We start from the raw sequence: 17,455 nt of genomic DNA, 5'->3' as shown, positions 1-17,455 counted from the left end.
CCAATTCTTCCCCACTTAACTGGTCTTCTTTCAACCTTTTCTTTATTTTTCTTTTATCTCCTCCGTTACCTCCCTCCTCACTTCTCCACACGACATCACCTCCTTTGCCCTCCTTCTCCCCTCCCTTCCCTCTTCAGTCCTCCACACGACAACAGGGAGGTAAGGGACATGTAAACCTAACCGGAGCACCCCACTCCACCCCCACACACACCTTTACACACCTTGCCTGCCACCTGCGCCGCTCCTTCATTAACACTCACCTTCGCGTGGCTGCTAACAGGTACACTCGGTCACGATCCTCGCTGTCTTACCTTACCACGCATGAAAAAACCCCCATTTTCTCCCCATTTCTTATTGCTGGAACTTTTTTTGATGGGTACTAGTTTTTCTTTTTATTGCTTGTTGTGGTTTCGTTTTTTTGTATTTCTGGTTTATAATAATTTTTAGGTAACTATTTTTTCGTTTATTTATCGTTGCTCTCTTTTTGTGTCCTAAGTGTTTTTTTTTTTTGTATTTCTGGTTTATTTTTATTTTTTTGTTAACTATCTTTTCCATTTGTTTACCGTTCCTGTTTTTTTGTGTGTGTTTTCTTAGTCAGTCATTTTTTTTGGTACACACATTTTCTAACTACTTATCAGCTGTTTCTTTTTTGTGTTCCTTGTGTTTTTTGTGTTCCTGGTTTATCATTACTTCTTGGCAACTATCTTTTTCATTTACTTATCGCTGCTGTTTTTTTCTTGGTCATTCATCCTTCTTTCGTACATACATTTTCTACCTTTCCATCTCTGCTGTTTATTGTGTGTGCTTTCTGTTATTCGTCAGTCTTTGCAATCTATTTTTCTACCTCTTTCTCACTGTTGTTTTTAAGGTCTTATCTATATCTGCTGTTCTTTTCCGTGTTCTTAGTCAATCATCTTTCTCTCGTACACACATTTTCTAACTATCTTTCTCTGCTGTCTTTTTCTGTGTTCCAGGATATTTGCCTTTCCTTGGTATATATTATCTCTACCCCTTTCTCACTGCTGTTTTTATGGGTGTACCTTCGTGGTTCTCATGGGAAATCCTCCTCCTCTGGTATACTCATTTTCTACGCTCCTAATATACGGTCACGGTGTCCTATCTCTCTGTCTTGATGGTACTCTGCCATGTGCTCGTGTGATATCATGTTACCTTGGGACACTACCTTTCCTAATTATTTACTGCTGATATTTCGTTTTCGTGCTCCTAGTTAACCATTACTCCTTGGTGACATTATTTTCTAGCTATTTTTCGCTGGTGATTCTTTTTGTGTTCGGAGTTATTCATTTTTCTTTGGTAACATGTTTTTTTTCTAATTATTTATCGCTGCTGTCAACTGAATTTAACTGGATCAAACTGAACACAATGAAACTATAAATCAGTGTTTCATATGTTTCTCGTGTCTGATATGAAGATCTTCCATTTTTTACTGATATATCATAAATTTCTTCAATGTTGTCATATATTTTCTCGTGCGTCTCATTTCTACATTCCTACTCTCAAGTTTTCACCTTTTTAGAATTCTTACTAACCCCTAAACGAAAAAGAAATGGCGCCAAAATTGATCAACCACCAACGATTTTATTCATACTGGCCTACTTCACTTTCGGATTTTTTCACATCTTTTTTATTTTTTACGCGGCAGGAACGGACGACTATTGTGCGTATTTCGTGTCGGCAGGAATGGGAATCTTCGGGAATCCAGGAATAGGCGCGGCGGAGCAAATTGGCTGGATATTGCCGGGCGACGATACTAGGGCTTCGGGAAGGGCGGGAATCGTAAGCCTTATATAGAGAACGTCGGGCTTGTGGCGTGGAAACGAGGTGGATGACTTAGCGGTGGATGTGGGTGGTGGTGGTGGTGGTGGTGGAGGGGTTCTTTTGGTGGTGGTGATAGTGGTGTTGAAGAGGTTGTTTTGTTGGTGGTGATTGGGGTGTTGAGGGTAGTGGTGGTGGTGGGTGGTGGTGGAGAGCTTGCAGTTGTGGTGGTAGTGGACTGGTGATAGAGATGTGGTAATGGTGGTGATGGTAGAGAGGGTGCAGTGATGAGGAGGGTAAATGGTGGTGAAGATGGTGCTGTAGAAGTGGTGGTGGTGGTGGTGATGGTGGTGGTGGTGGAGAACCCTAGTTAAATACCCTCAGGAACGCTCTCACTCTCTCTCTCTCTCTCTCTCTCTCTCTCTCTCTCTCTCTCTCTCTCTCTCTCTCTCTCTCTCTCTCTCTCTCTCTCTCTCTGCCTATAATCCTTTCCCTTCTTTTCCTCCCCTTTGCACACGTTTCAGTCAGCCCTAAAAAAAAAAAAAAGTATTACATGTGGAAAAATTGCAGAAACCGAAAAGAAAAAGTGAATTATTACACTTGGAAAAAAAAAAAAAAACGAAAGGGAAAAAGAAAAGAAACTGCAGTGCGTCATGAAGAAAAAAAATAACATATGCAGTATACGGGTTATTAGAGGTAAGGTAAGAAGAGCAACGGGAAAGGTATAAAAATAAGAATATGAAAAATGAAATAAAAAAGACGAAAAACAAGAACCAAAAAATTAAAGAAGGTAAAGAACAAGATTAATATTAAGAAGAACAAGATGAAGAAGATGAAGAAGAGAAAAAGAAGAAAGTCACAGAAATCGAAGCACCACTGAACACCTTGAAAAAAAAAATGAAAAAAGAAACCAAACCAAACAAAACAAAAATAAGAAGGTAAGGAACAAGATATATATTAATTAAAAAGAACGAGATGAAGAAGACAACAAAGAAGAAAAGAAGAAAGTAGCAGAAATCGAAATCGCACTGAACATCTTGGAAAAAATTAAGGTAAAGAACAAGATAAATATTAAGAAGAACGAAATGAAGAAGATGAAAAGGAAGAAAAGAAGAAAGCAGCAGAAATCGAAATCGCACTGAACATCTTGGAAAACAAACAAACAAACAAAAATGAAGGTAAAGAACAAGATAGATATTTAGAAAAACAAAATGATGAAGATGAAAACGAAGAAACGAAGAAAGTAAAATAAATAGAAATCGCACTGAACACCTTGCCCCAAAAAGAGAAAGAAAAAGCAAAAGGAAGCAAAAAGCAAAGCAAACAAAAAAGCGAAGCCAACATCACACTCTGCCGCGGAAGAGCGTAAAGAAGAGTCAACATTAGAGTGAAGTGTTGCATTAAAGGGACTCGTGCGGGTCAACACTCGGGGGAAGGCAAAACACACACACACACACACACACACACACACACATACGAGGTCCATCCCCCCCCCTCCCTCCCCGCACGAGAACACTACGAGACGAAAAACCGAACCAAAGATGAATAAGAATGACTAAAACAGGAATAAGAGAATAAATAGTGAAGAGAGAAGCAGAAAGAGAAGGAGAGGTAAAAAATAAGAAAAACCGAACCAGAGATGAATAAGAAGTAATAAAACAGGAATAAGAGAAGAAATAGTGAGAAGAAAAGCAGAAAGGAAAGGAAAAGAGGTAAGAAAAGAATAGAAAAAAAAACACCCAAGCCATTTCTACAAGTCCAGAGAGATGAATGAAAATGAGTTAAAAAAGAATAAGAACCGAAAAAGTGAAAGAAAAAAAACAGAAGGAGAAGGAGGTAAAAACAAGAGAGGGAAAAAAACTACCCAACCATTTCTACATGTCCAGGTGTCGCGCTGAATAATATACTAACACGGGAGGGGAAGAAAGTGGAAAGTATATAATAAAAATGAGCGAGTTTCAGGGTTGTTGAGAAATTTTTAGCCACAATGAAAGTTGCTGGGAGGAAAGTTGCTATCTGTTTGCATGTGTGGGTGGCGGGTGGGTGGTGGGCTGAGAGAGAGAGAGAGAGAGAGAGAGATGATATCGTAGGTCTACTAGCAAATTCTGTACATAAAGGCGACCCCTCTCTCTCTCTCTCTCTCTCTCTCAACGGATGTCAGTAAATTAAACAGACTTTTATAATCTACTACTTTATTATGAACTCCAAAGTTTACGTTAAATATTCTTCACATTTCTGGATTTTTTTTTAGGGAAAGAGATAATATTTTTACCAGACTTTATACCCAGAAATAAATAATACAGTAACAATGAAGCTAAAATGACATATCTTTCGAGTATAAAAACGAAAAGAAAGCAAATCTAGAAAATCCACAAAAGAGAAAATACAAATAATAAACCATTCCATCAAAATACGACGCACAATACGAACACAGAACACGTGTCACTTTTCCTCTCCTCCGTCCCCGTGTCGGTGGTCGGCCCGGTAAGAGATCTGGCTCACGTAACGCAGCCTTCACGCCGCGCTGCCCTCCGGTGGTGCGCAACATTCAAAACTGTCTCGTGTCTTTTTGATGCTTTGTTTTTTTACCGCGCTCCCTTTTTGCTTCCTTTTGTGTGTACTGAAATAACAAACCATAGACACACATACGCACACACTAACACACCCGTATCCACACCCATAACCTCGCACAGACACACGCGGGTCCACCCCCACTCATATCCACACCCAGACACACGGTATAAATTAAATTGGATTATCTTATGCGGTAAAACTCAAGATGAAGTAATATAATAGAGAAGTAAAAGAGGCACCCAATATCTATGTAACCATCTATCTATCTATCTATCTATCTGCATGAAATAACAGAGACCACAGAGCAGCGTTATTTTAAAAGACCATAATAAAGAAAGGTTACAATTACTACATAAAACACTCAATCCTTTTCTCCTAAACATTACATCCTTATTTCTTTTGCCGCCACCCTCTCTAGCTTCCAATCTCTTAGTGTTCCCTTTCTCCATCTCTACTCCATTAATCTCTCTCTCTCTCTCTCTCTCTCTCTCTCTCTCTCTCTCTCTCTCTCTCTCTCTCTCTCTCTCTCTCTCTCTCTCTCTCTCTCTCTCTCTCATATTTACCCTCTGTTTCTTCTTACCTTATCTTCCTTTCCTCCATTCCTTCTCTCCCTCGTTATTTATTTCATTTCACTAACTTTTTTCTCCTTTATACTTCATTTCCCTTCTCTCTTTCTCCTTTCCTACCTGTCCTAGCCTTCATATTCTCACCCTCCCCTACCTTTTCTGTCTTTCTGTCTGTCTGTCTGTCTGTCCGTCTGTCTGTATGTCTTTCTCTCTTTCCCATCCCTTTAAGCCACTGGTCTGGGGTTCCTGAGGGGGGACTTAGCCCTCCGAAACATTAATTCCGGAGGCTCATCCAGTCCACCATTTACACCCAACACAAAGAGACTATTGTGGGGCATCTTCTTGTGGTTCTGTTCTCCTCCTCTTCTTGTCACTTCCCCTCCTGTCGCCCCTCTTCCGCCCTCTCTTCCTCTTCTTCCTCCTCCTCCTCTTAATGTAGTTCTTTCTCCTCCTGTTGCCGTTTCTCGTTTTCTTCCTCCTCTCTCGACTTTTTTCCCTCTTCTTCTCCTTCTTCTTCCTGCTCCTCCTCCTCCTCCTACCCGAAGCATTTAATTTTCTCCTCTCTATCCCCCCCTCCTCCTCAGCCTTATGCAATCTTAAAGACGCGCGCGCGCACACACACACACACACACACACACACACACACCGACGCCAAAAATAAAAGTCATTACCAATCTATATTATTATTTTTAAACACGCGCGTCGTTTGAGTCGTGATCGCCGCCAGACACGGCCGTCACCTCGCCGCCTCCTCCGTCTGTCAGTCTGTCGGTTCATCAGTCTGTCATTAGTTAGTCTGGAGTGTGACAGCCGCGGGAACCTGGAGACGTGACGTGGCTTTTTTTTATAATGTTTCTTTTTCTTATTCACAAGTTTATCATATTTTTTTCCTTTCCACAAGTTTATTAGATCTTTTTCTTATTTAAAAGTTAAGAAAAATTGCAAACAGGTATTATCATTATTTTCTTTGATTCTTGCTTTCTGATTAGTAGTAATAATAATGACAGTAAATATGATGATGATGATGATGATGATGATGATAATAATAATAATAATAATAATAACAATAATAATAATAATAATAATAATAATAATAATAATAATAATAATAATAATAATAATAATAATAATAATAATAATAATAATATGAAGAAAAGGATAAATATTTACTTTGCCAATAACACCGCCTCAATAACTCTTAATAACATAAAGCGACTAATTGCTTCATTCAAAGCCAACAAAATTGTGTTCCTTCAGCAAGAAATTACGATAATTATAATTCGTACAAAGTCTCCTTCAAAAGAACGTAATGTGAACTTTCCCTTGATACGAATATTCTCATTTTTTATAACGAATCTGATTAATCACGTTCCTAATACTGAAGGCTTAGCATAAATCTGAATAAACCTAAAATATAACAAAAATAAATCTTTAATAGACCGATTCCTACCCAAAAAACACAAAACACACGAAAATACACGCATAAGAAAAAAAATAACTAACATATACCTAAAATAAATCTAAAATAATCCTAAACCTACCAAAAAAAACACGAAAACACATCGAAAGAAAAAAAAAAAAAACTTAAAAAACAAGCAAACATCGCCCTCCAACACTTCCCAAAAAAGAAAATAATATCGTAAAGCAAACTGCCTTCCATAACCCCGTGCCTTCTCATCACTCCAGCCCTCTCAACCTCCATCCCAGCCTCGTCCCTTTCGGCGTGAGATGAAGAGGTCGGAGCAATAATCCTGAAGGCAAGGCTGTGGACTGGGAGTGGCGGGAAGGAGGGAGGGAGGAAGGGCATGGCAGAATAAAGCGAGGGAGAGAAGGAAGGAGAAAGAGGAAAAAGAGGAGAGTGGGGAGAGGTTGAGGAGGGCAGGTGGGGTGAATAAAAAGAGAATATTGAGTAATGGGGGGGGGGGTGAGGTAAGGAAAGAGGGTCAGATATAGAAGTGGGGGCAAGGGCAAGGTCATGTGGAAGGGTAGGGAGATTAGGTAGGCAAAAGGGGGTCAGACATGGAGGATGGGGCATGTTTTTTTTTTTTCACAGCAGAGGAGACAGCTCAAGGGCACACACCAAAAATGAAACAATAATGAAAAAAAAAAGCCCGCTACTTGCTGCTCCTAAAAAGATTACGGAGTGGGCAAAAGAGAGGTCAATTCCGGGAGGAGAGCGATAGGGGGAGGATGTGGAAGGGGGAGATCGAGGGGGCAAAGGGGGTGAGTTACAAAAGTGGTATAAGACTAAGGGAGGCAAGGGTGTTTATACGAGAGGTAAGAAGGGGGATGTAGGGGTGATAAGGGGCTGTAAGGGAAGCAAAGGTATATATGATGAAGATGGAGAGGGGTGTACAGGTGTGCTGAGGGCAAGGGGAGTGTAGAAGGGGGAGGGGACTTTTTTACGGTACCTGGCTTTTGAACGATTCACAAAACGAAGTCGTAAAACTGCACTGACCATAAGATAGGAGGAGAGGAGAGGAAGATCAGAGAGAAAAAGTGGGAATGGGAAGAGGAGGATAGGAGCGGATAGATGAGGAAGTAAAGGACGGGATGAAGAAAAAAAGTAATAAAGAAAACATGATAAAACTGCACTGACCATAAGATAGGAGGAGAGGAAAGGAGGATCAGAGGAAAAAAGAAGGAAGGGGAAGAGGAGGATAGGAGCGGATAGATGAGGCAGTAAAGGACGGAATGAAGAAAAAAATAAGAGAAAACATGAATTAATTAAAAAGAGAAAAATATATGTATGGAGAAATGAAGTAAAACACAGCATCATTTGAGTTTAGTTTAGTTTTAGCTTCAGTTTAGTTTACCAAGGTCTTTAAATTATCTTATGACATGCTCGTAGTTGTGGCCATACTGCCTTGTGTTAACGTGGACGGAATAATGTTTGGGTAGTAACTCTGGAGCACCCGCCTTCATCTCCCCCTATGCCCCCAAAAATCCACAAATGCCTCTCCTTTATGCGCTCTCGTTATGTAGATTGACTGAAAGGCCTTCCCTGTGTCGAGGCGGAGGAGAGGGATGAAGAGAAAAAGGGAGGTGGGGGGAGGTTAGAGGAGGAGAAAGGGAGGAAAGGGATGGAGAAAAAGGGAAGTGGGTAAGGTTAGGGAGAAGAAAGAGAGGAAAGGAATGGGGAAAAAGGGAAGGGGGTGAGCTTAAGGAGGAGAAAGGGAGGAAGAGTTTGGAGAAAAGGGAGGTAGGGGAGATACGCAAGGAAAGGCAAGGAGATAAAGGGAGGCGGGGTATGTTAAGGAGGAGAAAGAGAGGAAAAGTAAGGAGGAACAAGGAAATGTGGAGGTTAGGTTAAGAGGAAGAAAGGGAAGAAGGGAAGAAAGTTAGGGAGGAGAAAGGGAGGAAGGGTAAAGTAAAAAAAGGAGGTGGGGTGGTTGGAAGGAGAAAGGGAAGAGGGATAAGAAGAAGAGAGGTGGGGAAGGTTAGGAAGAAGAAACGGAAGAAGGGTAGGAGAAAGAGGGAAGTGAGGGAGGTTAAGGAGGAGAGGGAGGAAAGGTTAGCATACAAAGATGGCTGTGAAGGAAATTGGGTTAAAGAAAGTAGCAGGTGAAGGACATAGCGAAAAAGTGAAGAAGGAAACACGAGAAAAGAATGAAGAGGAAGGAAATTGGGTGAAAGAAAGGGGTAGGTAAAGTACATAGCGAAAAAGTGAAGAAGGAAACGCGAGAAAAGAATGAAGAAAAGCAGAAGAAGAATAGGAGTTTAAGATAAGGATAACGGGAAGGAATAAAAATCAGGAACGAAGAGAGGGATAAAAGTAGAAGCCGTAAAGAATGGAGAAATGCAGGAAAGAAGATAAAGCGGGCGGAGACGAGACAGAGAGAAGAGAGGAGAGAATAAAAGAATGGGAAGTTGGGAAAATGGGAGCAGAGAGGGAAGGATGACTGGCAGAAGGAGCACACAGATACACACATACACCCCCAACACACACCCCACCCCCCCCACCCACACACGTTACCCCCCACCCCCACCCCGCCCCCCACCCACCCTCACACACCCAGACGAAGAGACAAAAGCAGACCATTCCAGCCTCCACTTCTCTCGTACTACTGAGACCTAAATGCAGTGTAATGGGACACGCAGACTCGATATCGCCATTCTGGGATTAAAACAGAAAAGATCAACCATTGGGAAAAGGCGGCGGAGGAGGAGGGGGAGGAGGGGGAAAGAGTGGGAGGAGAAGGAGAAAAAGTGAGGCAGAAAGAGTATGATGATGAGGACAAAAAATATAATGACGGTAGAGAGGAAAAAGAGGAGAACAAGGAGGAAGAGAAGGAGGAGGAGGAGGAAAAGGTGGAAGAATAAGAGGAGAGAAGTGGAAGGAAAAAAGAGGACGAGGAGAAGAGGCGATGGATGAGGAAGTGAAGGAGAAAAAGGAGAAGGAAAAGGAGAGAGGAGGAGGAGGACAACGGTGACAACTACGACGAAAAAAAAAAAAAAACGAAAGAAGGTGAGGAAAGAGACAAGATACTTCCTTTCCTTTACGATATACATAAAACATCGAAAAGAAATACATAGCGCTTCTTTTCTTTCTTTTCTTTTTACAAGCTTTGGGGATAAAATGGATCTTGCTATTCACAACGCGACGACCTTAAGAAAATCTGTCGCCTCTAAAGTGTTTCGGATGGCCCTGCTCTCTCTCTCTCTCTCTCTCTCTCTCTCTCTCTCTCTCTCTCTCCACCTTATTTTTTTCTCCTCTTTTCTATTTTCTTTCTTTCTTTCCCCTCTCTTCTCTTTTCGCCTTCTGTCACTTCTTATCTCTTCACCTCACTTCTCTACCTTTCTCCTCTTCTTGCTCCCCTTTTTACTTTTTTTCTCCTTTCTTCCTTTCACATTATCACCTCTCGTTTCTATTCTCTTCCTCGCATTCACTTGCTTCTAATTCCTCTTCCTCTTACTCCTTCATTTATCTTCTCTCCGTTTCCTCTCAAATTTTAATTACTGCTCTTTATTAGGTCTTCTTACTTCGTTAACTTTTCTTCTACGTTGGTTCTTCATTTCTCTGCTCATCTTCATTTCTTTTTGTCATTTTCTTCTCTTCCATCTTTGACTCCTAATTGTCCTTCATCCTTCTCTTCTTTTCCCTTAAATACTTTACTATATTTATTAGCTCTTACTCGATCACTTCTCCTCTCTTTATCTTTCACTTCTCTTTAATCTTCCTTCATCACTTTTCTCCTCTGCGCTTTTTCACTTTCCTCCTTCATTTTGCCGTTCTTTACACTCATAATCTTCCTTTCTCTTCTTTCACGCACCTCTCTCTCTTCTTCCTTCTCCTCTTCCACACATTCCTTCCAGCTCTCCTTCTTTCCTCCACTTCTTCAGGGCATCCACTTTTCTTAGACATTCTCCTCTTCCCCTTTCCTCTCTCTTTCTTTCACCTTCTCTCCTCCTCTTCTTACTGCTCTTTTTCCTCCTCCCGCCTCGTGCAAGTCTCCCACGGGACATCAGATTGAGTTTGCGTGTGTGGGCGTGTGGGTGAAAGTTAGTGTGTGCGTGTGTGTGTGTGTGTGTGTGTATGTGTGTGTGTGTGTGTGTGTGTGTGCTTAGGAAGTTAGCAAAGGACACACCCTGAATGCTCCTCGTGGGGAAGTGGTAGTGTGCACTTGTTTCCTCCACTTAAGTTTATTACATTCATGCTCCCCGCGAGTCTCATTTTGCTGAAGAAAACGTAAATTTATAACTCTCATCCGCTGACCTGCCAGCTAGCCCGAGTTGTCTGAAATTCTTTTTGTTCTTGTTCGTATTCTTGTTCTTGTTCTTCTTTTTTCTTATTATTATTATCATTATTATCATTATTTTTGTTATTATTGTATTTTCTATTTGTTTTCATTCGTCATAGAATAGACTTTGATCGTAGCTCTCAATGAATGGTTGAAAAATAAGATTTCGATATGATAAAAAAAACATCAAAAAACTGTCCTAAATACACCAATAACGCAGGACTTTGTTACGCAATCAGCTGAAAAGAAAAAAAATAACAGTGCGGGATATTTCGCAATTACACACGAAGAATAGAAAAGAAAAACAATTACAAAAGATAATCAACTTCTGCCTTGTGAATGATAACAGCAAACTACCTTTAACCTCCTCCGTTGCATCAATCTTCAAAATCACTCACACGCTGTTTGCCGTTTCCTATCCGCATCTGTTGACTCTAAAAGTGAGAAAGAAAAAAAAAAAAAAAAAACCCGCCTTGGGATTCGAACGAGGGACGCGGCTCTCAGGGGAACAGTAATATGAAACCCTGAACCAGTGAAAGCAGAGGCGTTGGGGGGGGGGGGGGGCATGGTGGGAGGAAGGGACAATGGAGGGACACAGGAGGGGGAAGAGAGGGACGAGGGAGGGTGGTTATATAGCATCTGGCAGGCACGGCGGGCGGTTCACACTCCCGCCAAGACGCCGGAACAAGACACACATATACACACACTCAAACACACACGGAAAGGACCTCACCACCACCACCACCATCACTACCAACGCGCACAATCTTCCCCTCTCTGTCAACATGTCACAAAGGTCTGTTGATTTTTACGCCTGCTGCTTGTTTTCTCTTCTCTTGTGGCGACTGTGGTTTGTGTGGCTTAAAATTTTGGGAGTCTTGGCCCTGAGTTGAGTCCAGGAGCCTATTTTTTAAGTAAAGGAGGCAGCTCAAAGGCACAAAAGAAGAGGAAACAAAAAAAGGTTGCAATGGCGCTGCTTCTGCAAACAGTGTCCAGTTGAAGATTCCGAAACAGAGGTCAGAGTCATTCGTTTTTTTTACTTTTGTTGTTTGCTAGAGTTTCAAAAGCCTGGGAACACCTGAAGACAAACTGTGAAAATAAGGATGTTTTGGTGTTTTTAAGTGGTATGTTTGTTCTGAGCTGAGTTAGGAAACGTTTGTAAACCTTACTAGTTGTCACGAGTATTTTAAAAGCCTGGGAACACTTAATGAAGACAAAATGTGGAAATAAGGATGTTTTCGGTGTTTTTAATTGGTGCGTTTGTTCTGAGTTAGGTTAAGAAACATTTGCATACCTTAGTTGTTTCGAGTATTTAAAAAGCCTGGGGACACATGATTAGACAGACTGGAAATAAGGATGTTTTTTGGTGTTTCTAAAGGGTATTCTTCATAGTTTTCGCAACGTGTGTTCTTGGAGTTATGAGGTGATGTGGTATTGGTGTGTTGGCGAGGAAGAGGTAGAGTATTGAATGTGGTAGGTGTTGGCGTAGTGGTGTAGTGCTGTGGTGTGTTTTGTTTGTGTCTGAGTGTGTGCGTGTGTTGGGGAGGGACGAGGAGCATTAATTTGTTATATTGTGGAGTCGTAGCGTGTGTTGGCTCGTTCTTGACTTAATTAACGTTGTAAGGAGGCACCCCGCATGTATATTGAATGCAATGGTGGTGGCGATGATTGCGATAAGGGTGATGGTGGTAGTAATGATGGTGGAAGTGGTGGTGATAGCGAGAGTGGTGTTGGTGGTAGTAGTGATAGTGGTTGAGTGGTGGTGATGGCGAGAGTGATGATGGTGGTAGAGTGGTAGTGAGGCGAGAGTGGTGATGGTGGTAATGTACATGGTGGTGAAGTGGTGGTGATGATGGTAGTATGGTGCTGATAGCGAGTGGTAATGGTGCTTGTGTACATGGTGGTATAGGTGGAGGTCGTAATGTTAGTGGTACCGGTAGTAGTGACAGTATTATGGATGGTGGATGCGGATGAATAATTTAGTAATGGAAAAAGATAGAATTCAAGATGATATATATTCCACCAAGAGAGAAGGATGGTTGTTTTACTATAGGGAAGTAGAGATAAGAGATAGTAGTGGCAGTATAATAGGTGATGGTTGTGGTCAAATAATTATAATGGAAGTCGAAAATAGTAAAATTCAAGACATTCCACCAAGAGAAAAAATACATGGATGGTTATTTTACTATAGGGAAGTAGAGATAAGAGATAGTAGCGGCAGTATAATAGGTGATGGTTGTGGTCAAATAATGGTAGTCGAAAATAGTAAAATTCAAGACATTCCACCAAGAGAAAAAAAAAACATGGATGGTTATTTTACTATAGAGAAGAAGAGATAAGAGATAGTAGCTGCAGTATAATAGGTGATGGTTGTGGTCAAATAATGGCAGTTGAAAATAGTAAAATACAAGACTGCATTCCACCAAGAGAAAACACACGGATTGTTATTTTGCGAAGGTCCCTCCCACGAAAAAAAAAAAAAAACATATACTAAGGATACGAAGTCAGGTTTGCCAGCGAGTATAAAACTATTTAACAATCTTGGGATGACAGGGAATCCATGAATACGGTATCACAAAACTTACACTAACAGAAAAAAAAGTTAATTGCGTGTACGTTTGACTTTGAATACACGGAAAACCAGAAATGTTTGTACTAAGATCATATTCTCTCTCTCTCTCTCTCTATATCTACCTATATACTGTAACGATCTATCTATCTCTGTATCCGTATTTTTTATTATTTCTATTGCATTTTTCTTTTTTTTCTTCTTCATTTATCATTATACTATTATTATTATTTTTTCTCTTCATCATCATCATCCTCATCTTCATCTTCATTTTCTTCTTCTCCTTTCTTTTTTATTCCTTACGTTCTTATGTTCTTATGTTATCTCGAGTGCTTATATTTAAATGTGGCAAGCTTGACCCGTAGACTTTTTCATAACCCTGTCCACTTACAAGCGATCAGTTCCGGATATAATTCGCCGTTGTTTATGTTGACACAGTAACTCCTTAAATCATTATCGACTTGCTTGGAAGAAATATCTCGGTACTTATAGTGGGGCAGCACAGGAACGAAGGTAGCCGGTGGATGATTTTTTTTCTTATTTATTGCTTTCAACCACCATTTCTACTACTTCTGCTACTACTACTACAACTATTACAACTACTATCACTACTACAACAACAACAACAACTACTACTACTACTACTACTACTACTACTACTACTATAACGACAACAACAACTACTACTACTACTACTACTACTACTACTACCACAAGTTTAAGAGATGAAAAATTGGATTAGCGAAGGGAGATAAAGGGATGAAATAATATATAAAATAAGCCAGAAGCAACATATGAAAATAAAAAGAATGATCGAGAAGGAAAATAAAAAAAGGACGAGAAGAGAATAAAGGAGAAAATAACAGTGTGAGCAACAAGTAAAAAAAAAAAAAAAGAAAAAAAAAATAGAAGCGCGAGATGAAATTGCTGTAATAACGACTTTACTTGAAGGTTTAGAAAAAAAAGATGAAATATAAAAGAATTCGAGCAGTAAATTTAGTAAAGTGACCGGAAGGATTTAATGGAGAAAACGAAGTAAAGCAAGAAAAAAAAGAATGGTGTGAGGAGAGAAAGATAAAGGAAATAAACCTGACGCGGAATATAAAAAAAAAATATCGGGAGTCGAATTTGGAAAAAAAATCATGAGTGGAAATTGGAAAAAAAATCATGAGTGGAAATTGGAAAAAATCATAAGTGGAAATTGGAAAAAAAATCATGAGTGGAAATTGGAAAAAAAATCATAAGTGGATATTGGAAAAAAGAAAAAAATCATGAGTGGAAATTGTTAAAAAAAAAGAAAAAGAAATCGGAGAGAAGAAAAGAAAATTTGCAGGAGTTCACGAGACGCAAATCAAAGGCATAAAAAAGTGATAAAAAGAGAGGTGAAGACGAATTGTGAGACGCCAAAACAGTAACCAAAAAAATCACGTTGAGGAATGCAATTAAAAAAGTAATTAAGGAAGCGAAAAAATCAAATAAAAAAGAAATGAACTTGCAACAGGAGAAAAAGAAACACTAATTTCCATTACCGTGAGAGAGAGAGAGAGAGAGAGAGAGAGAGATATCTTTTCCATCATCACCACTCGGGAAAAAAAAAGAAAATTACGACAAAAGTGCGAAGTAACTTTATTTTTCAGGCGCCAAATTCTAATGCAGTTTGTTACCTTTTTTTTTTATCAGTAAATAAGGTGAGATGGAGGAGGAGGAGGAGGAGGAGGAGGAGGAGGAGTGGAAGAAAGAGAAAGAACATATAGAATAGACAATGCGAAATGAAGGAAAAGAGCAATAAGAAAGGTAAAGATGGGGAAAGAAGGAGGAAGAGATAGAGAGTAAAGATGTGATAGGAAATGAGTGAGAGGAAGATAAATAAAATGAGGAAGGGAGGAAAAGAATGGATGATATACGAAGGGAGGGGAATGAAGGGAGGAGAGGAAATGAAAAGAGAGAAAATGCGGGGAATGAAGGACAAGGGAAAGGGAGGAGTGTGGGAGTGACAGGGGAGAGAAAATGAGAAATGGGAGAAGAGGTGAGGGAAGGGATTGGAAGAGGGAAGGTAGAGGAAGAGAGAACAGTGAGAGAAGGGAGGAGAAAAGGAGGATAAAGGAAAAAGTAGAGGAAAAAGAAGGGAACAGGAAAAGAGGATAAGGAAAAAAGGTGAGGAGAGAGAAAGGAGAGGGATGATGGTGAGGAAAGAGAAAGGATAGGAGAGGGAGGAAAGTGAGGAAAGAGAAAGGATAGGAGAGGGAGGAAAGTGAGGAAAGAGAAAGGATAGGAGAGGGAGGAAAGTGAGGAAAGAGACAGGAGAGGAGAGGGATGGAGGTGAAGAAGCAATGAAAGGAGAGACAAAGGAACAGGAATGAGGGAGAGAGAAGGAAGAAGAGAAGGAAGAGTGGGAAGACAGAAGGGGAGGAGGAAGCAGAACAAATGTGGACGAGGGGAAAATGGCGTGAGAGAAGTAAATGGAAAGGTGATTAAGAGAGGGGGCGAGAAGGGGCGGGAAGGGGACGCCGGCCACTGCATAATAAAAGGGGAGCAGGTGCTTGTGTAATTAGTGTTTACCTGGCTGTCTTCTGCTCTTGTTGCCTGTTGCTGCTCCTCCTCCTCCTCCTCCTTCTTTTCCTCCTCTCTCTCTCTCTCTCTCTCTCTCTCTCTCTCTCTCTCTCACACACACGTTGTCACGCCTAATAACGTAGTTGTAACGTCCTAATGCAATTTAAGGGACGGTAATCAATTGACACGAGATAATGAGTTTTTAGATGGACGAAGGCTGGGAGGGAGAGAGGGAGGGAGAGAGGGAGGGAGGAAGGGAGGGAGGAGAGAGGAGGGAGGAGAAAGGTGGATGGAAGAGTAGGGAAGGTGGGACGGAAAATGGAAATAAAAGGTATGTGAGAGTGAGCTAAATTGAGAAATAAATAGAAGGGAAAGGAAGTGTAGGAAAAAAATGAAAAGAAGGAAAGGAATAGAGATAGGAATGAGGAGTAAAAGGGAGGTCGACATTATGAGGTGGAAAGGGAAGAAGAGAGGAAAGAAGAGAATAGGAAAAAATGAGAAGGAAGGGAATGAAGAGAAGACTGAGGAGGAGAAGGGACGTTCGTATCTTGAGGTCGGAAGGAAAGGAGAGAAAAAAGAAGAGAGAGGAAAACAAAAACAAAAATGAAGGTACTGTGCAAGGAAGATAGCGGGAAGGTAAAAGTTACGAGACGGGGGATGGACAAAGGATGAGGGAAAGGGAGATAAGGCAACCGGAAGGGGGAGGGGGGGAGAGGGAGTAATGTGTGCAAGGCGAGGGAAGTGGAAGGTAAAATGGATTAGCTCTTCGGACATAACACTTTAATTAAAACAAATACGAACTTAATGATAATTCTTGTGCCTACTCCCTATCTATTCCTTATATTCTTTGGGGCATCGAAAAGAAGAATGAAAACAAAAGAGAAGAGCAACCAAACTTAATTACGAAAAGCGAAAGAAAGAAGAAAGCGAGCGTAATAAATGACGGAAGAATGGCAGGAGAGAAAAGATAAGACAACGAAGGATGAAATTAAAAAGTAAAGTCACATGGGAAGCGAGACAGAAAAGAAAAGATGCCGTAATGAAGAAGGGAGGGAGGAAAAAATAGAAAAAAAAGATAAACGAAGAAAAGAAGCGAAAGAGGGAGAGGGAGTGAAGAAATAGCTCCACAAGAAGTAAAAAGAGAAATAAAAGAAAACAAAAGAAGCGAGAGAAAGACAAAGGGGAAGGAAGTACGTGTGTGGGAGGAAATGACGTAGGAACACAGGAGGAGGAGAAGGAGGAGGAGGGAGGAGGAGGAGGAGGAGGAGAGAGAGGAAGAGAACGAAGGAAGAGGAATGAAGGAGTGACGTAGGCAAGAAAACAGGGAAGGAAGGAGGAAGTGGATGGGGGAACAAATGAATGAGACATGAGAGGAGAAAGGAAGGAGGAAAGTAGGTAAGGAAAGGAGAAATAATATAAAAGAAAAAGGAGGAGAAAAAGAAGAAAAAGGAGAAAAAGAGAAAACAGCAAGGAAAAAAACTTCGACTTAACTGAATTACCGATAAATAAAAATCAGTTTCGTAATTCAAGTGAGCAACTTCAAGATAGATAGATAGAAAGATAAATAGGGAGAGAAAGTAAAAAAAAAAAAAAATAACTGATCGAGCACACAAGCACTTTCTGACCAACAGGTGGGCGAGCACTAATTAGAGCCCAAACACATTACCTGCTTGAAATTA

The 17,455-nt window shown here is 40.6% G+C and overlaps 1 protein-coding gene across 1 annotated transcript in view; it reads left to right on the top strand.

Moving 5' to 3' along the window:
• The first annotated feature begins 11,312 nt into the window (after positions 1-11,312).
• LOC127008959 (thyrostimulin alpha-2 subunit-like) overlaps positions 11,313-17,455 on the top strand; it is a 75,551-nt gene continuing 69,408 nt past the window's right edge. The window contains exon 1 of the mRNA XM_050881485.1: positions 11,313-11,453. Coding sequence (XP_050737442.1) covers positions 11,443-11,453 — 11 coding nt within the window. The 5' untranslated portion in view covers positions 11,313-11,442. The remainder of the gene's footprint in view (positions 11,454-17,455) is intronic.

This window comes from Eriocheir sinensis, chromosome 39 (assembly GCF_024679095.1).
Source record: "Eriocheir sinensis breed Jianghai 21 chromosome 39, ASM2467909v1, whole genome shotgun sequence".
Lineage (NCBI taxonomy): Eukaryota > Metazoa > Arthropoda > Malacostraca > Decapoda > Varunidae > Eriocheir > Eriocheir sinensis.
The sequence above is the reverse complement of the archived record's forward strand: the minus strand, read 5'-3'. Positions and strand labels throughout refer to the sequence as shown.